The sequence below is a fragment of the Hirundo rustica genome, chromosome 10 (assembly GCF_015227805.2).
Source record: "Hirundo rustica isolate bHirRus1 chromosome 10, bHirRus1.pri.v3, whole genome shotgun sequence".
Classification (NCBI taxonomy): domain Eukaryota; kingdom Metazoa; phylum Chordata; class Aves; order Passeriformes; family Hirundinidae; genus Hirundo; species Hirundo rustica.
The window spans coordinates 21,095,401-21,117,844 of NC_053459.1; the positions used below are offsets into that span (position 1 = coordinate 21,095,401).

At 43.3% G+C, this 22,444-nt stretch overlaps 1 protein-coding gene across 1 annotated transcript; it reads left to right on the forward strand.

The window, feature by feature from the left end:
* The first annotated feature begins 3,288 nt into the window (after positions 1-3,288).
* On the forward strand, positions 3,289-22,398 carry NCEH1 (neutral cholesterol ester hydrolase 1). Its single transcript, XM_040074117.1, has 5 exons — positions 3,289-3,465; positions 12,010-12,238; positions 14,003-14,072; positions 16,029-16,200; positions 17,593-22,398. The coding sequence occupies exons 1-5, from the start codon at positions 3,328-3,330 to the stop codon at positions 18,208-18,210; spliced, it is 1,227 nt and encodes a 408-aa protein (XP_039930051.1). The 5' UTR covers positions 3,289-3,327; the 3' UTR covers positions 18,211-22,398.
* Positions 22,399-22,444: the final 46 nt, after the last annotated feature.

A 22,444-nucleotide genomic window follows, 5' to 3' on the forward strand; every position in this document is an offset into this window, starting at 1 on the left:
GTCAACATTACTTGTTTCTGGAAAAAAATATTGGCGGTTACACATTAATTTTCACTTAACTTCAAGATCTTAAAAGAAAAGAGAAATCTGTATAAAATGTTGGTTGTGCAAGGACAGGAAAACCTTATTTATTTGGACAGGGGATTAAGAGGTGATAGGATGCATCACCTCTCAGTTAAAGGTTAAAAAAAATAATATAATCAATACCCAAATGTTCAGTACATAAATAGAAGTTACCTCTGCATTTAGGAGTGACTTGCATTAGACTTTTTTTTAATATACTTGAAAATCCAGAATTACAAACTGATAAAGCAATTTGGTTATTCTTGTGAACCTGGAGACCCAGGAACAGAACTTAGACAAATTTTAGGTAGCAATCACTTAATAAAGCATGGCTAAGTTGTTGGGGTTTTTTAAACAAGAGCATTTATCCTCACTGAAGATTAGTACAGGACTGATTACAAAATAATTACTATTCTTCATATGTCTGACATTTAAACATCAAAGTGCTTTTCTTATAAAAGGCTCTGAAATAGAAACACCCATTATTTTTCGTCCTGTAAAATGTAACATGCAGCTGAAGCATGCCCTTCCCTCCAGTTACATGGGCATCAGTAACCCAGGAATGTAACATTTATTGTGGAGTTAAATAGTTTCCTCGAGCAGTGACACCCACAGGGAGAAACTTTCAGGAGATTAAATCATTAAATAAATCCTGACAGCACGCCCGTGTGAGAGCAGGGATCTCATACCTGTGGCAAAAAAAAAAAAAAAAAAAAAAAAAAAAAAGGAGGCCACATCAGAAAAGCTGATGGAACCCCAGGAGACCCAAGGAGACCTTGGTGTGCTGTGCTGTCCGGGGAATTTGGGATCCAACACCTCTTTCTTGGCTTCAGGCTGTGAGTTTTCATAGGTAAACTGAGGCCCCTAGATGTCTAGCAAGCACCCTGGGGTTTCAGTTATCTCGTTTGTATATTTTTTTTAAACAAAGGGATCTTTCTCAAACACAGTGGTTTGTTGTTTGGTTGGTTTTGGTTTGGTTTGGTTTGTTGGTTTTTTTTTTTTTTTTTTTCACTCAACTGACTTCTTTTTAAGCACCTGGGAAACAACAGATTCCTCAAAGAGCCATTGATTCAGTTTAGCCAGAGCAGCAGTTTTCAGTGTGAGGAAGGGGAGAGATTAAGCACCAGATGTATGAGAGGGGTCAGTGGGAGCATGAGACCTCAGAAAAATCCCATCCAACCTTTTTTTATCTCTACTTTGAGGAGATAAGTAGCTGAGAGAGGAGTGGGGCTCAGTTTTGCCAGAGGTTTGGGAACAATGAGTTTTGTTGGAAGAGATGGGAACCAATTATTACACTCAGGATGCCAGGTTGGGTTTTAGGGGCAGGAGCTTGGGAAAGCAAAGGAACGGGGGTTTGCAGAGCAAGGGGGGCAGAGGAGCAGGGCACAAGGTGAAAGAGAAGGTGTGAGCACAAAATAATACAGAAAAGCATGACTTTGTATAAAAATCTGGAGACCTCAGGGACTTTTCTATGCCTGTGCTGCTTTCTTGGCAAAGCTTGTTTCTTCCATTCTGTAGTCTACCCAGATGGACTGTGAAAACCACAGAAAATCCATCTGCTGTTGTTAAGGTTAAAGATGCTTGAGGGTGTGACTTCCTCTACTCATTGCAGAAACTTTCTTCTGCAACCTTTAGAACCAGTGAGGTGGTACTTCAGTTCCAGGAAAGCTAGACTAAAGGCTGACCTTTTACTTCTTAGAAACGTGTTTTTCTTATGTTACATTTTCATGTCAATTTTTAAAGGAAACTTGCGCTTTCCAGGACTCTATTTATATTTCTATGTGACTTTTTAGTATTATGAATTAATTTTTAGTTATCGTCATTGTTAAGTTTGGTGCTCATTCTTTTTTTTTTTTTTTTTTTTTTTCTGAACTAGATTCATAATGTACATGAATCTGGCTATTTAAATAAATATTTTAATTTGCTGACGATGGGACTGTGACTAAGTAATGACTTGTGTAAAGGCTGAAGTCTTTAGTGTTTGGGATGAAAAAAATATATTTAAATTTTTTCCTGTGTTAGGTACAAGAAATATTCCTGTGTTAAATCAAAATTTGTTACTGAGCCATGGTAAAAAAAATGAAAACCCCAACAAACTCCCAGTCCAAAACAAAATTACAAAATAAACATACCTTAAACAAATAATCTTTCTGGAAAAAATTTGTGATGTGTTAAATGGGAACCAGTATGGTTTCTTCAGGTAAAATAAGGGCATCCCTGAGTTCCTGGAAACACCTTGAATCTGAGATCTTCTCAAACTGACTTGAATTGATCCATGTTACAGCCTTCATCTCACCTGCTCAGCCTCTGGGCTCAGTGGAGAAGGACAAACCCTACCTGAACATTGATGTTCCTGTTCTCTGCTGGCGAAGAGCTGCCACCGCGCACATCTGCTGCTGCTACAGAGCCCCTAAATATGAAAATTATGCCAGGTCTGACAGGGCTTGGAGCAACTTGGTCCAGTGGAAGGTGTCCCTGTCCATGGCAGGGAGAGTAGAATGAGATCGTCTTTAAGGTCCCTTGCAACCCAAACCATTCCGTGATTCCGTGAAACCAGTGGGGTTTGCTTGTGGGTCTGCTGGCAGCCACACAGAACCACACAGAACCACACAGAACCACACAGAACCACTGCGTGGCAAAGCGTTTGGGTGTGGGTACAGGGGTCAGGTGTAGGCACGGGGTGTCAGCAGTGATTGCAGGGAGTCAAGAGTGGGTATGAGGTGTCAGCAGTGGGTATGGGGTGTCAGCAGTGGGTACGGGGTGTCAGCAGTGGGTATGGGGTGCCAGTTGGTATGAGGTATCAGCAGTGGATATGGGGTGTCAGCAGTGGGTATGAGGTGTCAGCAGTGGGTGCGCGGTGTCAGCAGTGGGTGCAGGGTGCCAGGAGGCAGCACTGCAGATGTGGATGCCTTTGTTGGCCGAGCGCGCCATGGAGGAGCTCTGTTCCCCGCATGCCTCTTGTGTCTGCACATCCCCTTCCCCCAGGGCCCCCGCCTGGCCAGGGCAGCCTCGGGCCGCTGCGATGCTCCGGGGCTGTTGCCCAGCGTGCCCGGCCGCGGGGCGCGGCGGCTCCGCGGGGCGGGCCCGGGCGGGGCGGCGCCGGGCGGGCTCTGGGCTCTGTGCTCTGTGCTCGGCTCGGGCCGGGCACACGGCCGGCGGCCCGGGAGGAAGCGCCGGGACTTCCTCCGGGGGAGGCCGGCCCGGGGGCGGTGCGCGCCCCGCGGGGAGCGCGGCGAGGCGGCCGCACACGGCGCGGAGGAGGCGATGCGGGCCGCCTGGGTGCTGCTGCCGGCGCTGGCCGCCCTGTCCGCTTACTACGTGTACCTGCCGCTGCCCGGCGCCGTGTCCGACCCCTGGAAGCTGATGCTGCTGGATGCCACCTTCCGGGCGGTGCAGCAGACGGTAAGGCGGCCCCGGCACCCCGGCTCTGGCTCCGCGTACCGGAGCGGTCGGAAGCGCGGTAACGGTGCCGGCCCGGAGCATCCGCCCAGCGGGAGCGGCCCCGCACGGCCCGGCCCGGCCCGGCCCGGCCCCCCGGGGCTGGAGCCGAGCGGGGAGTCCCCGGGTCGGTGACATCGCCGGCCGGAGCTGGGGCCGGCCGTGCGGCACCGGGCGGTCCCGCAGGCAGGAGGAGAAGCGGGCTGGTGTCCCTGTGTAGGCAGCGCCGTGCGGGACAGCCCCGGGTTTCGCCCGTGTCCGCCCGTCCGGAGAGCGCCGCTCGGCACCGCCGGCTGCCAGCGCTGCCCGGGGCTCCTGGCACAGCCTCGCCGGCTGCCAGCGCTGTCCGGGGCTCCTGGCACAGCCACGCCGGCTGCCAGCGCTGCCCGGGGCTCCTGGCACAGCCACGCCGGCTGCCAGCGCTGCCCGGGGCTCCTGGCACAGCCACGCCGCGTGGGGCTCGGTCTGGTGTGCGACCGGCCGGCTCTTGGTCAGGAAAAAAGAATTAGTGGGTTTTAATCTGATCCGTTGCGTATGCCTTAGGGAAACTTACGAAGCTCTTTCAATTATTAAACTGTCTTGATCTGGAGTCTTATTACTAAAGAAAATTCTCTGAATGCTTGTTTTTTGTCACAAAGCAGTTGTCACTTAATGAGTTCTCCCTTCTTTTCTGCCGGTGTTTTTATGCTGACGTGAAACAGAGCAGAGATGGACAAAATTTCTGATAATGGCTTTAGCTGTGAAGTTTGTTTTCTTCTAATATTATCAGATCTTTCACAACGACTGATCAGTCATGGACAGGACTGGTGTGAGGCGTTACACATGTGAAAATTGACAGTTGTTTTCTTTTTAATTTCAGTTTACTGAATCGTTTTGAAACGTTCAGTAGCTTGTATTTTGACCAGATGATGATCCTTTCATAAAGGGATTAAATGAATTAGTGGACAGAGGGCTCATGAATGGACTAGGTGGGAATGTACCTGCTACATTCCTTGTGCAGTAACGGTGGATAATGGGAGGCATGAGGATAGTGAACCACACAGTGTCCAAACTTGTATATTCTGCCTGAATAGCTTCTCTGGTTGTCACCTTTGGAACTAAATGGATCACTCATCTGATCTCCTGGGACTTCTTATGGTCCAGCTGTATAGCTGAATCAAAGCACACCTCTAGAATGAACGGATAAAACCTGTTTGATGTACAGCTAAAACCTGGTCCATTTGTATATCCTCCTGTGTGATAGGAAAATTATTCAATACAGTAGCTTAAGTTCTGCAGTAAAATCTATGGCTTGACATTCATTTGCTCCATGCTTTTAACTCACGTGACTGAACTGCAGGTGCTCAGCTTGCCCAAATTCATTGGTAAGTAGGGGCAGAAGGGCCACGATGCCTGCCCAGCCTGCTGCCTGCCAAACACAGTGTCATGGTTTGTCCAGGAACACCTGAATCAAAGCCAGAACCTCTGGCTGAAGGACACCTCACTTTAGAAAATGGTATGACTCTGACTATATATATGTTTATTGCTGCTGCCTCAGCTACACATTCAGTTTGTTTATTTGGTTGGGCATAGATGCATTCTAATGCCTGTAGCTTGGAGGCTGAGTCTCTCTTTTGAGATACTGTAGAGGTCATAATCCCAGGAGAAGCTGGCAGGACAAAGCCTGGTGGGTGCCAGCTGGAGCAGGCTGGCAGCAGGGCTGAGGTGCCCACATCTGCCCCGCTCTCCGGGGAAGGGAAGACTTTGTTAGGGGAAAGTGGCCATTTCTTACTTGTTTACATCTTTGGCCTTGGAAATAAAAACTTCAATAATGAGAAAAACTACTGAGCAAATAACAGTTCCTGTAAAGTCACTTGCAGACTAAAGGGACAAGTGAGATTTACACAGAAGCATGAAGGAGGTGAGTTGTTAGAGGTGCCCCAGTCACACAGCAGGTGAGACTTGGGGCGTTGGTTTCTGGGGTGAAGGAGGAGGTGCTTTCCAAGTGTTCAGAAGGCTTTGTGTCACTGAGGCAGCACAGTCAGGGATAAATGACTGTCATTAGGAAGGAACTCTTGTGAATGAAGGTAGGATTGTAAAAGTGAAGCTTTTGTATTTACTTTGTTAGGCAGCTTTTGTGTGTGTACATATATATATATATATATATAAAATAAAGTGTATGTCCTTTTCTAGAGCTCAGCTTCCTCTTTCTTTCTCTATCAGCTATTTCAAGGCCAAATGGTTTAACATTTCTCTCAGTGTGACTGTTGAACTTTCACCCACTTCTGAATGTATTTCAGCTTGCTGTTTATTACTTATCTTTATAGGTCTGATAGCCAACAGAAACACCTTTCTAACGCTAAAATCTCTGAAATAAATTTTTCCCCACAAACTTCCCATGCTTCAAATAAATTAATTGCCTTTTGCTTGTTTTGAAATGGATTTGTCAAGACTGATGATTAAGTGTGACCATTTCTTGTTAGGGATAATGTGTTTGTTTGCTCAGTGCAATAATAATCACTGTGAATAAAGCACAATAGGGCAATCACTGGCTTCCAGCATACTAATGATAAGGTTTTTACATTTGCATGTAGGTTTTTGTCCCAGTCAGCTGTATAATTTCTTTACAAGCTTGGGACTGAGTCAGTTTCCTGGCTTAGTGTGAGACTCCCAACAAACGTTTAAGTATAATCAGGTGGTTTAAAAAGTGCTTAATGTTTATAGGGCAGTTTCTTCAAGTAGGTTTCAAAACATACTACAGCAGGGAGCTGATACTGCTAAACCTAGCCTTAAATTGGGGGGAACAGAGGTAGGAAGAGCTGGAGTGCTTATCCGAGGTCACAAAAATTCCAGGGAAGGAGCTGAAAACTGAGATGACTTTTCAGAACATCGTTCCTGTGCCCTCTTTAATGCCCTGGAAAGAAAACAGAGAAACGGAGACTTTAATGGTAGTAATGAATTGCTGTGAAAATGTTTACTTAAGAAAGGGTAATTTGCCCGTCACCTGTCTCAAAATGGGGCATGGTAACATTTTTACATAAAACTGTGATATAACACAATTCGAGATTAGAAATTAAAAACTTTTATACATGCATATATACATCAGAACTCAGCTTCACTGAAATTTGGGAAGCCACATAAAGTTAATTATGGGATTGGGCCATAGTTTTAGCCATAGCCATTTTTTCAGTTGGTCTCTATTTAGAAATGTCTAGAGCTACATTTTGTAATTCTGCTGTAACAGCAGTATTGATAACCGGCATTTTTCACTTCTTCCTCTAACCACTCTCCCTTAGAGGAGGAAAGAGAGCAGCACATGTTTATTCAAGTCCTTTGAAATAAGTTATTTCTGAACACTGTCAAGACACTTGCTATTCTGGTGCATGGCAAGGAAAGAGGGATTTTTTTGGAACTGGGACAGCTGTTAGCAAAGGTTTGGAAGGGTTGGCATAGAGGCCATCAGATGGATGTATATGGAGGAAGGCAGGCAGCTGTACAGGGCAGCAAACTTCTCATCAGCCAAGTGTTCCCTTTGTGCTTCTTTTCCACTCATTTTTGGAATAAAATCAACCATGGGATATCAGCATTCAGGAGTAAAGGAAACAGCGTTAGTTCTTTCTAACATTTTAATTTCTCTCTATCCACATATTTCAGAATGTGTGACTTCTGGGCTGATGCAAATGGTTGTAGGCAGTGAAGTAAGTTGTTGATGGGTTTGGATGCAAGAATAGTCTTAGAATTGATTTACAGTAAACCAGGTTTTTAGTTATGGCAGGTAGATCTCACAGCACTTGCACCTGAGCAGAAACTGAACAACACTGTAAGTCCTTTATACAGGAACAGGTAACTCACGTTGCTATAAAAACAAATCATCGTGGTTGAATAGGTACCTGCACTAAACCTTACATTAAAATGTAATCTAGATTTTGCTTCTAATTAATAAGCTGAAAAACAGTCTTCCTGTTTTCTTTTTAGTTCCAAAGGAAATTCATAAAGCTAAGAGTACTTGTCTTTGAAAACTGTGTTTATCTAATAGTGCTAAAAAGATGTGTTCTTTACTAGGCAACAGGACACTGGCATTGAGAAATCTTTTCATAAAATCACCCTTAAACAGGGTAAATTGCCTGAAATGCACAGAAAACAATATGTTCCACACACAGCTACATGTGGAAATGATCTTGTTTGTTTTTCACTAATCTGTTACTGACTACAGACATTGTCATTGGCGTTTTGCCTCTAATGTTTATAGAAGTGTCCTTTTCAAAGCAATGCCAGAAGTGACTCTAATGTCTGTGTCTTTTAAGGTAGGAAGTTGGGTTTTAGACAGTTCAGCCTTTCAGTTCCAGCATCATCACTCGGTTGAGTCATGAGTGAGATTTGGCTTGGTCCCAAGTAGTGCTGAATGTAAAAAGAGCCTTAGCTGTTTGCCCAGTTCCTGACCCCCCCAAAGCCTGAAAGGTCAGTGCAGGACCTTGGCTGTGCCCGGCTGGGAGAGCTCTGCAGGGAGCAGCTGATGCCTCTGGAGGGTTGTTGCCTTTGTGCGACCTGTCGCAATAATTCCGTGGCTAAAGGGCAGAGCCATGGTTAGCCAAGGAAGTCATCTGAGGACAGAGAGTCTCAATGTGCTGAGTAGCGTTAGAGGTTACTGGACACTTGCAGCAAAAACTTTTGGGTTACTTTTTTGCAATACAGAACATATGAGGAGTATGGAATTCAAGTCCTTGAGGGGATGAGTTTCTTCATTAAATTATCAGCTGAAGAGCCAATAGAAGAATCCATATAATTTAGGGACAGATGTTGGTGGTTAAAGGTGAAGTAATGTTGCCTCACTGGTGCAGTACTTTGTTCATTCTGCCCTGACTCCTTTCTTCATTTACTGAAAAATTTCTCCTACATCAATTAAATCTTTTCAGTATCTGGCACCTCATATCAAAGAGTTTACCAGAAGGAAGGTGTCAGTCTTGAACAGTTCAGTGCATAGGGAGTGACTGCATAGTCCTTGCCTTAAAATCTCAGTCATGGGAATGACCTGGTGAAAGAGATTTTGCTGTAGTGGGAAAACTTGGCAGCTGTGACCCAGAGCGAGTGATGTGTTGTGCCTGTGGCTGCCACGGCAGTTCTGGGCCAGTTGCCCACAGGCATCTTTTTACCATCTCCCCCTTCTTTCCTGTAGTCTCTTTACTTCCCCTTTTTCCTTATGCTTCCTCTTCCTTTCCGCTAGCTTTTAGCATTACAGCGCTGTCTGCTCTCCCTTTTCACCAGAGAATCTCCTCTCCTCTCCTCTCCTCTCCTCTCCTCTCCTCTCCTCTCCTCTCCTCTCCTCTCCTCTCCTCTCCTCTCCTCTCCTCTCCTCTCCTCTCCTCTCCTCTCCTCTCCTCTCCTCTCCTCTCCTCTCCTCTCCTCTCCTCTCCTCTCCTCTCCTCTCCTCTCCTCTCCTCTCCTCTCCTCTCCTCTCCTCTCCTCTCCTGTTACATTTGCTAACCTGCAGCAGCCCTGCAGGTTGTGACTGGAAGGGTGATAAAAATCACAGCTCCCAGCAAAGGTCAAACCCATTGTTGCTCACATGAGACGAGCAGTTCCAGTTTTATACCGGATTTAAGGCAATCCAGCTGCTGCCAAAAGAGCTGGTCCCATCCTTTCTCCTGCTCCCTCTTTCCTGCCTTGGGGTATCAGTAAGGTGATGACATGGCTGAAGTTCAGTGTTTCTCAGGCTCTGAGGCTTCCAGTGGCACCACAAGGAAGGTGCCAGGGAAGAGCAGGCATCAGGATGGGCAGGGCTGTCCTTTGAGTGGCAAGGCAAGCCTAGAGGAGAGTTGGCCAAACACAACTTCTGCCAGGAGTATTAGTACAGACTGCTAAGCTATGATAGATTTTTTAATATTTAGAGAGAGGAAAAGAAGAAATGTATTTGCGCGAACTTTGGACAAGACCAGCTCTTTGCCAGCAAAAAGTGCAATCCTGGGGCCTTATAAATAACAAGCCAATAGGCTGATTAGGCAGATTGACTAACGAGGAATCTTTCTGATAAATGCTTGGCAAAGAAGCTGCCCATGTCTGATAAATAATTAGGACTGTTGCCTTTGTGCCCTGATGTAGAAATCATCTCTTCCAGGTTTATGGATTCTTGGAAAGAGTGGTCTATTCTAGGAGAAATAGGTATGAACGAGCATGGTAGGCTGCAGATGGCCAGGGTGCTCTGTGATTTGAAGAGCAGGGCAAAGCACTTCTTGGTAAACACCACTAACTAGCCTTGAAAACAAAACATTCCTGATTCCAGGGAACATGTGGTAATCTTGTCTACAAAGAATGCAAACTAAAGTGGGAGAAAACAGAAATGTCTGTTGCAGCATAGTCAGGCTAAATAAAATCTACAAAAACGTTATTTTCTTTAGCAATATTTCTAAAACTGTTTCCCAGTGGTTACCTCCCCTGGGAACTTCCATAGGGCACAGAGAGGATCAGACCTTTATGTGGTTACATCAGTGGCAGCCCAACAATTTGTGTGCCAAATTTTTAATAGATGTATCGCTCTTCGGATTTCAAACCAGTCCTGGGGTTTCCTGTGGGAATTTTAAGTAATGCTGGGAGAAAAACATGGGCTGAAACTCAGAGATACAAACAGCCTTGTGGATTCAACATTTCGTCCTGCTGGGTGAATATTTTGTGTTCCTTCTCCCAGAGAAAAGACTTGCAGCATGAAGAAATTATATCCCATCCAAACAGCAGCAAACATTTTAAACTTGTATTCCTACCAAACCATCTCAGCAGGGTGATGTTTCCACAAGTTAAAGCAAGAAAAGAAAGTAATTTTTTAAAATTCTTGTTTTGGAAGCGTGTTCCTTTCCCAGGTCACATAACAGCCCATTGTATTTGGTATAAATTCTGGTTGGTTTCTCTTTTTTTAAATATCAAAGTTGTCCTTTTTTCTACAGCACTCTGCAGTGGGAGCTGTGCAGGACCTTTTCTGTACAGAAGCTGGATGACAGCAAATATTTCAGTTTTTTTAAATTCAAACTAATTAGGACAGAGAGAAAAAAATACATATAAGAGATTGTGGCTGTAAGATCTTTGGAAGAGGGAATGCTGAGTGCTTCAGAGCTTGCTTTTATTCTGGAGGGGGGTGTGTGCAGATTTTGTACAGATTAAACTGGGAACTACCAGTTCTTCAGCAGGTGAATGTGGTTAGACCAGAACCTGGGTGACCCTGCTCACTCTGTGTCAGCATCTTGAATTCTTTGTAGGAGGTTGCCCTGCACTAGTGGGACTGGCAGAATTCACACTGCAAAGTGGGCATGTGTAGAAGAGCCCTAGACAACAGAACACCTCTTGTTCCGCGTGTTTGGTACCTGGACATAAAATAAAAAAGGTCCCAGCTGACAGTTTTCCTAGGGGTCATGTTCCTGCGGGTATATGTTAAGTATATGTGTTAAATTTTACCTCCCAACTGCATTGCCTGGACTGAGAAAGTTGTACAAAAGGCTTTGCTGGTTATCCAGTTTCGGAGCTTAAAGGGCAAAGACCTCCACTACTTTTTCTTTTAAATGGTCAGTCTGGACACTGGAGTCCCTGTGGTCCTTTGGCTGCCCTTTTGCCACCCCTGGTGCAGCATCCAGGGCATGGGAGCAGGTATGCACTACAAATAGTGAGCAGGTCATGTGTGAGGAGCAGCTCATGACCGTTTCAAGTGGAGGAGTGCCTTGAATCCCAGCAGTGTTTGCTAAGAGAAACAGGTTTCTAACTGAGTCAGGGCAAAATTTTAAAAATAAAGGTGAAAATAAAAGTCCTGGCTGGCTACAGCAGATAAAATCTGGCTCCTTCTACTCCTTCTACCATAAGGAGACAGAAGGATCAGATCATTCTTTAGTTTCATAGTGTTTTAATCACATAAAAAAGTAACACATTTGAGTGTCTGGGGTTGGAAAAAAGTGTCATTAACCTACTGTTGTTCTTGACTTGTGTTTCAGATCCCTCCCAGTTCAGAAGCTAAGCACAGGACAAGCCAAAAGCCACCATTGTATTCCTGTAGCATTATTCCTGTTTCCAAATTTCTTTGCTGTCTTGGGAGCTTTTCTTAATTTGGAAGTAGAGAGACTTGCACTTTGTGATGGGGCAAGAGAAATAATCTGCATTTTTTGATACCTTTCCACCAAAAAGCATCGTCTGTGTAGTATTGCCCTCTGCTGGCACCAGTCTGAGGAGCTTCATAAGTCCCCAGTGGAACATGAAGTTTGTCCCCTTCCAAGGCATCTTTCAAAGGATCTGAGTGCTCGTTCATGGTTGTGACCCACAAAGTGCTCATGGTTTAATTCCATTTTTCCACAGAAAATCTTTTATGGGCGGCGTTTTGTTTTAATACAGCTTTAAAAGCATTAGAGGTTCTTGATAAAATTCCATTTTCCAGTGAGTATTTTAAGAATCATGCAGGACCTGCCTTTTGAAGGCAGTTGTATTACACACCAATGTGATAGTGTATGATATGCTCTGAAGTAACAGAAATTTCTTTTTTTTTTCTTCTTTTCCCCCCACTAGTGTCACCTGATTCACTATCTGAGACTCAGCCATCATTTGATAGCTCTGAATTATTTGATCTGCACCTTTGACAAGCTGAAGTCTGTCTCCTCTGAAGACATTAAAATCACGGATGCTGTTTTTGATGGCGTGGAAGTGAGAGTGTTTGAACCTCCTGCGAAGGGAGATGAAAGCCTCAAGCGCAGCGTTGTTTACATCCACGGAGGGGGCTGGGCCTTGGCAAGTGCAAGTAGGTGTCCACCAGTAATTAAATGGGATTCCAGTCTGCTTTCCTCCTAGCAGGAAAAGCCAAAAGCTCTTTTTCCTGCCAGGAGTCGCAGTTTTGCTAAGACATACCTGAATTCAGTAGTGATTGTTTCCACTCTGGGGGATCAAGTCTAAGGAGAGAGGGAGAAAAATACCATGAACACACAGCAGAAGTGCATATCTTATCTGCATGTGAGCTGTAAAAGGACCAAAAGGTTAACTCTGTTAACATCCTAAAGGGAAGATAGCTTATTGATTAAATTTCTGTGATGCTTGGGTGAGCTGCTTGGGCCAGTCCCCCGCTTTCATGAGGTAACAAGTCGGGTTCCAGTGGCTACATATAAGGAAATTACATGGGTTTGCCCCATTTTCAGAGAATAATTAGTATAAGACTGCATACAACAGCCTTGCAAATGTTTGGTTCTTTAACACCTACCTGGGAATACACACTGCTGAGCACAGACAGGAGGAGTGTGAGGGAAACAGGTTGGCTCCTCTTCGAGTTGTTCCTTAGGGACTACAACCACCGCTAGCATAATTACCTTGAAATTTAATGCTGATCACTGCATTAACTTAGAAACCACAAACATTATCAGAGGAAGTGAGGTACAGCTATAGGCAGTGATAAGGTAACCACTGATTCCTTCCACATTGTACAGGAGGAAAACAGGCTTGGGAGTAAAAGGGCATGTGGTTCCTGTGGCTGCTCTGAGATCCAGATCTGAGAAGAGTCCTCTCCTTTTTCCTTCCCCATTGTCCCATCCAAAAAGAGCATCAGTGGATATTCACAAAATGATACGAAACACAGACTGTATTGACTGCATTTGGACTCTGGATGTACAAGTCATTTTGACCGTGATTTGAGTGCTAAATAACTTTAAAATGTGACCTTCACATGCCTTTGGAAATTCCAGTCTCTTTGTCCTGTGGCAGTTAAACATTTTACTCCTCTTCCTACAGAGGAATTGTGCTTTGAGATGGGTTTTCTTAGCCCTGCCTAAGGGATATTTGTTAACCTCCTGCCTGCATCATTTGTTCTGTGATAGTTTGCATATGACTCTTTTGCAAAAGTTTATATTGAATTGCTGCATTTTGTCAGGGTGATTATAGCTTGGCTTTGTCAGATGTGTCCCCGAGTCCAAGGTGCAGAAGTTAATGACACAATTGCTGCACCTAAATATTAACTTCTGAGATTGGATATGTTAGAAAACATTCAGTGTCCTAGTATATTTTATAGTACTGGGAGCCAACAATTAAGTAACTGGAAAGGAATAAAATTAAAGACAATCAGTCCTCTGATAAATAGGATAGCTGTGATTAATCCTCCCTTAAATGAGTAGCTCAGCTGACATTAATAGGACAACTCATTGGAATCAAAGCAATGCATGCTATAATAAAATGAACCACAGGCAGTGACTCATAGCAGCAGTAACTCTCTCTGGATGTTAATGCCTCCAAACCACCAGGTGCCTTATATTTTGGCCAGCTGAGAAAATTGTGATAGGTGGCTGAAATGACATGTCTGAAGTCAAAGAAACAGATGAGGAAGGAGGCATCAGACTGCAGGATTCTGAAGGCATGAATTACGTTCCTTCTGCTCTATGGATTTGGCACTTGATCAGTTGCAGGCTGATCTCATTCACTTTGCTTAGATCTGTGTGATGGCTGTGTGTTTTCAGAGAAGGTTTAGGGACAGCTTTGTGACTATTGACTCACATGTCCCTAACACCATGTCCTTCCCTTCCAGGAACAAGCCTTTACAACAATCTCTGCAGAATCATGGCTGAATCTCTGAACGCTGTTGTTGTCTCTGTTGAGTGAGTAATCTAAAACTGATCAAGTAGTTTTAAGGTCTTAGAAATATGTAATGTGGTTCTTTTAGGTTCTCTTTCGCTAGTGGCTTCTCTACAAGGCTTTAACTTGGACAGTAATTTTCTATACCAGTCTGGCACCTTTATCTTTTTAAAACTGCAACCAGTTGGAATGCTACCAGAAATTCATTTGGGTTTCTAATTATTTTAGAGTACACTGTGGGGTCTGGCAGTTTCCTGCTGCTCTCGCAATCTCCCACTGTTCCACTCCTCTCTTTTAAGCCTTGTGCTTCCCTCAAGAGCAGAAGACTGCCAGACAACAGAGAAGCAGGGCTGCTTTTTTAACATGTTGAACAATTCCAAGGCAAACAAACCTCTTGGCTGGCTAAATACATTACCTGGATGACCCCAGCTTGATTGGTACTGTTCCCATCTTTATTGTCAACTTCAATATTTTCTTTTGCAAACCCAACCACTTGATAAAAATTACTCAATCTTCCCACCTGCAGTTCATTGCATACCAAGCTTTGGGATCTAATTGCAACTTAATTATATAGAGTTGATATTACTCATTTAATGCTTATTATAGTGTACTTTAAAGGGTTGGGGGGGTTGGTTGGGTGTTTTTTTTACTGTTTTGGTTTTTATTATTAGAAACAAGGAAAACTACAAAAGCAGCTATTGATTATTCCAGACAGGCAGCAATCACAATATTGCAAAGTTCCTTATTACTCCTTTTCTGATTTATGCTGATATTATTCTGCCTATTGCTCTGAGTTACTATTACCTCTTCTCCTTAATCATTATATCCTTCAATCAAGGTGTTTGTATTCATTTAGTCAAGTCAAATTAGATTCCTCCTTGGTCTAATTGCACATCTTCCTTTCACAATCTATGCACAGTTTACTGTTAATGAACAGTTTTGCAAGAAGCTCCCAAAGGACACTCAGATTCCTGTGTATACAAGATATAGATTGCTTTCTGACAGCAGGTCACAATTGGAGTTTGAAAGTTGTAATCTTAAGTTTAAAATTTATTCTGCATATGGAACTTCTTTAGCTTACAGTCTAAAGATGTTTTGAACCAGAGAATTGAATTTTGGTTCACTAGGCTCTACTGAGAAAGTGAAAAATCTGTAGTTTGAAAAGCTGAAAACTTTGCTTTGTACCATAAGGCCCGGTAACGACTCTTGGATGTCAAATTATTCAGTAAATACAAACAGATTTCTCCTGCACTGTTATTTAGAAGCTGAGAAAACCTCATGTCTGGGATTCAGCTGCTGGCTCTTCCTGGCAGACAGTTTGCTCTCTCTGTGCTTCCATCCCCCACCTGCCCAATGGGTGCATTTCTGCTCCTCTCCTTGATAAAGGAAAGGAATTCCTGTATCTGTTGCATGGGAGAAAATTGGAATTACTTAATTTCTTGACTGTTGTTCATTTCATGGCACAGAAGGCTAGCAAGGTTTATTCACTCCTGACATCAGTAAAAATTTGGGAAGCAGAAGTGCTTAGGTGTTTGGCTCAGCCAAACAGGAGCGTGTTGGGTGTGTATGATTTACTCACCCTCGTACTTGTTAAGGTGGGAGTTTGGATCAAAACCAGGCAGAGCATAATGACTCCCTTTGCCAAGGGTGTTTTAATTATTGATTTTTTATAATGCACGATGAAATCCTCCATTGGGAAATCCTAAGAAAGTGCTGCATAATTTTGTACTGTCTTGGTAACATTCAAGTCTAGTAGGTTCATTTTAATTTTTCCAAATTACAACATTAATTATAAGATGAAATCTCACATACTTATTACACACTTCCTACTTCTTCTGTACTATTTATCCTAACCAAATACTTATTTCCAGTTAGGCTTATCTGATATCACCTGTAAATCCCAAAGGACGGGTAAAATATAAAACATCAGTACAATAAAGCAGAGGTAAGAATTTTTTCTCATCCCTTCTCTTTTGCAGATACAGGCTGGTGCCCGAGGTGTGCTTCCCCGAGCAGTACCACGATGCTCTTCGTGCAACAAAGCATTTCCTGCAGCCTGATGTCTTAGCTGAGTATTCAGTGGACCCCAGTCGAATTGCAATCTCTGGGGACAGTGCAGGAGGGAATTTGGCAGCTGCTGTGTGCCAGCAGGTAACACCCACCGAGTGTTCTGTATTGCACTACAGCAGTCCAGCCCAGAGAGGCCGGCAGGTTCTCTGTGCTGCACCATCACAAGGTGATGTGCCACCCCTAAAAACAGAATGGTAGGAAGCCAGAATCTGCTCATTTTTCTTCTGTAAAGTGACTCAGTTGCTATATGAATCACGTAGGTTGTGATGTGTTGTTACAGTCACAGGTTGTTATGGGCCAGAGTTTAAGAGCAAGTAGCTAAATGACTTTTTTTTATCTGTTTTGCTGGTGAACTCCTTATTTTTCCAAGTAGGCATAATTTCTTAATATGGTTGCCTATTTTTAGGTAATTGGCTCTGGAAATATGCTTTTGTTTCTTTCAAATACCAATGAAGGACAAAATATACAGTAAATGGAGCTTAATTCTTCTGTTAAATTGTCTTCCTGTAGCATTTTGCCATTTTAAGGAAATTTCTTTTGTGTATCTTTAGTCTAAATGTAATCTGAATTTGATCTAGTAAAGAATTTAAAGGAAACCCGAGGCAAGTAATATTTTTCACGGTTGAATGGAATATTATTATTACTAACTTATTCCTATTTCCAATACCATTAGTGATAAGAAAGCAGATACCATATCCAGACAACTAATTATCATGACAACCTTGCAATATTGAATTAGGGTGGAAAAATTAATAAGAGACAATTACAATAAAAGCTTCAGCATTGAGGACTGATAAGCATGATAGTACCACATTTTGGAAAGAGCGTTCCTAATTTGATTTCCTGATGCATAATTCTTTTTAAACAAGATGAGATGCGATAGTGCACTGGGTATCTTGTGTAGAATATGAAACAAAGAGTTTGCTGACTCTTCCTGTAAGGCAGTCAGGACGTACCAAATATGTAATTGATAGATTCAAATCAAATGCAGGTTGAGTCAGACACAGGGAGGTGCTGCACCAGGTGGGTCTTTGCTAGAGGGAGTTGTGTATGCCAGCAATCTGCATTGGCTGAAAAAAAAAAAAAAATTAGATAATTCATGGAAGAAAAATCCATGAAAAGCTCTTAGGAGCAAGAGAAGCTCCTTTGATTCAGGGGATCCTTCTGGTGCCTCTTGTTTAACTGGGCACCGTGTTAGAGAAATGTCACTTTACATGGTTTTTTTCTTCTTCCTCCCTTCAATAAACTTATATCAGTGATTTCTGTTGGGAATGGGATGCTGGGTCTGCCTGAATGGCCACCTTATGAGAGGAGAAAAAGTTCAGGCTGCTGATACTTCAGAAAAATGCACATTACCTGTATAAGAGCAGAATTCACACTAAAACTGTCGAATGTTTGCTTCTCTGAAGTTCCACGTTGACGCGTGTTTATCTTCTTTACAATCTTGATTCCGTCCCTGTGTTTTCCACACAGCTTAGCAAAGAGGAGAATTTAACCGTCACACCGAAACTGCAGGCCTTGATTTATCCAGTCCTCCAGGCCTTCGACTTCAACACGCCGTCCTACCAGCAGAACATGAACATGCCCGTGCTCCCTCGCTACGTCATGATCAACTACTGGATCGACTACATCAACGGCAACTACGACTTGGCTCACGAGCTGCTCGTCAACAACCACACCGCGCTCAACGTCGGCCGCGCCCTCTCCTTCCGCGCGCGCCTCAACTGGACGTCCCTGCTGCCGCCCTCTTTCAAGAAGAGCTACAAGCCCGTGGTGCAGACCACGGGCACGGCGGCCATCGTGGAGCGGCTGCCGGCGCTGCTGGACGTGCGGGCGGTGCCGCTGCTGGCGGACGACGCGACGCTGGCGCGGCAGCCGCGCACCTACGTGCTGACCTGCGAGAACGACGTGCTGCGCGACGACGGCGCCATGTACGCCAAGCGCCTGGAGCGCGCCGGCGTGCCCGTCACCCTCGACCACTTCCTCGACTGCTTCCACGGCTGCATGATCTTCACCGTGTGGCCCACGGATTTCTCGGCCGGCGTGCAGACCAGGAACAGCTACATCAAGTGGTTGGATGAGAACCTCTGAAGGGAGGGACCCCCGCCAGCCGCAAGGCGCGGCGCGGGCGCGTGGCTGCGGTGGGTTGTTCTGGCGGAAGAGCCAACAGTCAAGAAGTGCACTTTTCCCAATTCTGACTTGGCCGTTCGGCTGCAGCTGCTGGGGGTACAGACCACTAACTGCAGCGTTTTCTAGCTCCATTGGCCTTGCCCAGTAAAGCATTTTGAGAAGTTTTTTGGTTTTTTTTTTCAAATTTCAGTTGTCTTTTTTTTCACCTTCTCCCAGATGACTATTGCCAAACATAAACGTGTTGAGCAGGGAGATCAGGATTCCTGCAGGATTCTTACCCTGGCTGCAACTTTCAAGGTTTGACTCTCAATTAGGTACAAAGGCCCTGACTTTCAAATGATGTGAGATAAATCCTAACACCTACATCTACTTCTGAATATGTAAAAATGTGAGCTAGTTTACAGCAGTGTTGAGCATCTGATGTCAGAGTGAGAACACTCAGCTTGAGCAACAGGGCCATGCATTTGAATGACAAACGGGATTTAGGTCTTGGCTTTTTGCCATAGATAAAGGGCTCATTTAAATTAAAAAAAAAGAAATTTACAAAAGCTCTTCTAGACAGTTAAAATGATACTAGATGAGTCTCTTAGCCAAACCTGTAATTCAGCTTTGGAATTTGGTCTTTATCGCCTTTTAATAAATATATTTTTAAAAGGTACAGGCCTAAATATGTTTTCAATAAAAAGTATGATAGCATACACAAAAATAGGTAAGATAAAATATTATGTGTAACAGCAGAATCCATGTTTCCTGTGTGAGTGGCCTTCAAAGCTGACTGCTTATTTGGCTGAATAATGTGACTTCACCTGTGTGAAGTTTTACGACCTCCTTACAGAAAATACTGACCTTACTACAAATAATCTGCTGTGTGGTTTGCACTAATAGTTGTAATTAATAATAGAAGTTTTTTTTCATTGACTTTTCTTTTGTGTTTGTAGTTTTGATTCTATTTCCTGCTTTGCGAAAGGAGGAAAGCAAGCAAATAGAAGTGAACTCCAATCTATAAAATCTTCTGTTTAATTCTGAGCTTTGCAGTTGAGCTTTGTCTGTGTCTTGCAGACTGCTCTAGGTAAGGTGATCTCACTACTGGGCAGCAAATCTGTGCAGTTTGAGCCGGTCTGTGAAGTTCAGACAGGCAGGAACCACTCTGTGACTGTCTAGTGTCCAGGCTGCTCACAGCTTGCAGAAATGAAGGTGGTATCAAAAACCCATAGGCACAGAGGAGAGAGTGGGAGATTAATTTATCCTCAGCTTACCACAGACTTCCTGTGGGTCCCAGGAGAACAGCATCATCTCCTTGCTCCCCACTTCTGCAAAGGAGGGAGTAATTTCCTACCTCACGAAGGAGTTGTGAATTCTCTGGCGTGGGTGAAGCACACGGATGTGAATGTGACCGCAGGCACTCGGCAGCTCCCACGGCTTTTCACTTCCCATTCTTCTCCCAGAGCCTGTCCCACATCAGGGATGCTACTGGGCTTGGGTCCTGCTGAGCAGTTTGCTCCCCTCTGTCCTGGTTCCTGTCAGGAACCCCAAGGTGAGGCTTCTTAGCCCTTGCAGATCATGACAAAGGCGATTTCATCAAAGCATTCCTTATAGCAGGATTCTGAAAAGTTCTTCAAAAAACCCCATCAGGTACTGGTAGATCAAACTGCCTTCTGACATTTTAAAATACATACAGAGCAGTCCCCTTTCACTGGGATTTAAATTAAATAGGAGAATGGTTTTGCTGAATCGCTGCTTCCTGGAAACACCAGGTTGTTAACGTGGTTGTGTGTATTAAGAAAAACCATTAATGAGACAAGGCCTGGATGTCAGCTCAGTCATGCAGGCCAAAACTCATTCCCAGCATAGTTCACACCGAGATCACAAGGCAAAGCCTTTTCAACAGTGGCCCAGATTCTTCTTCCACTTAGCATTTACAAAGACTTGGTGGAATTAGAGCAACCAAGTGACAATCTGAATCAGAATAAATTTTGATCAAGAAACCCAATTAACACTGCAGAGGAATTCAAACTTTTTATCTGGACTTAAGCCCTTTCCTCCTTTTCCCCGTAAATGCAATTTCATAGATTGTATGCTTTAAACAGACAGCAACCAAAGTTATATCCATTCAAAAGTTACTAATCTGCTCCAGAATACTTTCCCTTTATATGGAGACAGCTACACTTACCTGACTTTAAACTATGACTAAAAATACTACTAAAAATAGCAAAGAAAAAATCACTATACTGAGTTATAACAACAGGCTTCTTCCTGAATTTCCCGCTTAAAGAGTAAACCCATATCAGAAAAGATACAATTTATATCTACTCACTGTCATTAGTATAATATGTAGATATACTATGATTATATGTCATAGTATAACTGTAGTACTGGAAGAAAATGGTTAATATCCCTCTAAATCTTAAACTAATTAAGTTTTCCTGAGAGCTTTCTGCGAAGCTTTAGGTCAGCATTTGTGTATAGCTAAGTTATAAATATCTGTTATGAACCTAAAATATAATTGCTGCTGGTTTTTTTTAAATGAAAAGGAGAGCTGGAATATATATATGTATGCATATATATATATATATATATTCATGGAGTCGGTTGTAAATTTCCTTCATGCACTGAAGCACATTAAAGTCTTGGCACAAGAAATGGGAGTAAGTTTATAACTGGAGTGAACGTGTTTACGAAGCCGTCAGCAGCCTGGTGTGACAGCTGAGATCACAGCCCCACGTGGATGTGATGTACAGTATTAACTACTTCTGTCAAAGCATCTGGACTACTTTGATCTTGCAGCCGTGTGGTTTAACACCTGAGAGCTGCAGAGATACCTGAGGGATCCTACAACACGGAAAAAAAGAGGTCTGAGTTCCAGCTCTGAAAAGACCTTTAGTGCACAGCCGCACAAGGCACCGATGAAATTCAGTGTAAACCTAGAAGTGAGTGTTGGTCCCAGCCCAGCTTCCCTGCTCCTGTGCTTTGTTCTCCTTTGCACGCAGTCCCCGTGCCCCAGGTTGAAAGTTTAGGGTTGTTTCCCGCTGCGTCGCTCCAAGCTCCTAGGGACTGACTCAGGGTTAGAGAAAGCGGATGCCTGATGGCAAGGGATTCAGATGAATCCGTTTCACAACACCTGGATTTGTTCCCGTGTTTTCCTACATCTCTGTTTCCTCAGGCACATCTTGCACCTTCATCCCTTGGTTATTTCACAAAGCAGTTCAGGGCACTTTGCACGATGTAGGATCAGAGCAAATGTTTGTAGCAATATTTCACCTGTGCATGGTAGAGTCTTTTCAGAGGAGATGTTCAGTAAGTTTGTTTTATCATGATGTTGGCTAGATCCCTTTTGTAGGTAGCTTTTCTCCCTCTTCTACAATTAGACTCTATCCCTCTATTGCAAAAATATCTTGTTCCTGATGGCTATCAAAGCATTCAGATGACAGCTTAAAAAAAAAAAAAAAAAAAAAAAAAGGCAAAATCAACTTGCATAACAGAACCTATTCTTATATTGCTTTCATAGACCTGAGAACTATATTAGTGTGTCCCCAGTATTTTGGCTGATATTTCCAGTAATAGACGGAGATTTTTGTCTCCCTAGCTGAGGACATCTTAAAGGATGGATGTTCAACATTTCTGGAATCCCAGACCTCTTTCAAGAGGTTTCATGATGCACAAAAGTCACAAATAAGTTGAATTTCCTACCCTTCATCTAAGTAATTCCAGAATTGCATTCCCAGTCAAAGCAGAAAGGCCATTGTGAGTTTTAAGCCCTACAAACTAAATAAAAAGACTTCATCTTTAAAGCATTATTTTGTAGTATTTGGGTCTCTATATTTTTTAATCTCTTACCAAACTGTGCTAGAAACTTTTAAAAATAAAAATATTGGAAGCAGGTAAACTTGAGTTAAACCTTTTAAGCTGCTATGATCTGTAACAATGATATTGTTAAAAATAAATCTAAAACCAGCTGGTTTAATGTTCTCATATTTATGATGCTCAAAAACCCAAGACAACAACACTTGATGTGAATGCATTCAATACCTTATGCATGACTGGTTTTTGCTTTTTGTCCCAGAGCAGGGGAAAGATTTGTAAGATCTCATTACCAAGTGTGATTTGAGATGTGCTATCAAAATGAAGAACAAATAAATACAGTGAAATATACCTGTGGCTTATTTTATTTTTCCCAGGACCACTGGTTTTGTATTTC

What these genes read in the sequence shown, in the direction of transcription:
- NCEH1 (XM_040074117.1), top strand. Translation starts at nt 3,328, where the DNA reads ATGCGGGCCGCCTGGGTGCTGCTGCCGGCGCTGGCCGCCCTGTCCGCT. An exon ending in TCCGGGCGGTGCAGCAGACG is followed by an intron (nt 3,466 to 12,009) that starts GTAAGGCGGCCC and finishes TCCCCCCACTAG; the next exon opens with TGTCACCTGATTCACTATCT. An exon ending in GCTGTTGTTGTCTCTGTTGA is followed by an intron (nt 14,073 to 16,028) that starts GTGAGTAATCTA and finishes TCTCTTTTGCAG; the next exon opens with ATACAGGCTGGTGCCCGAGG.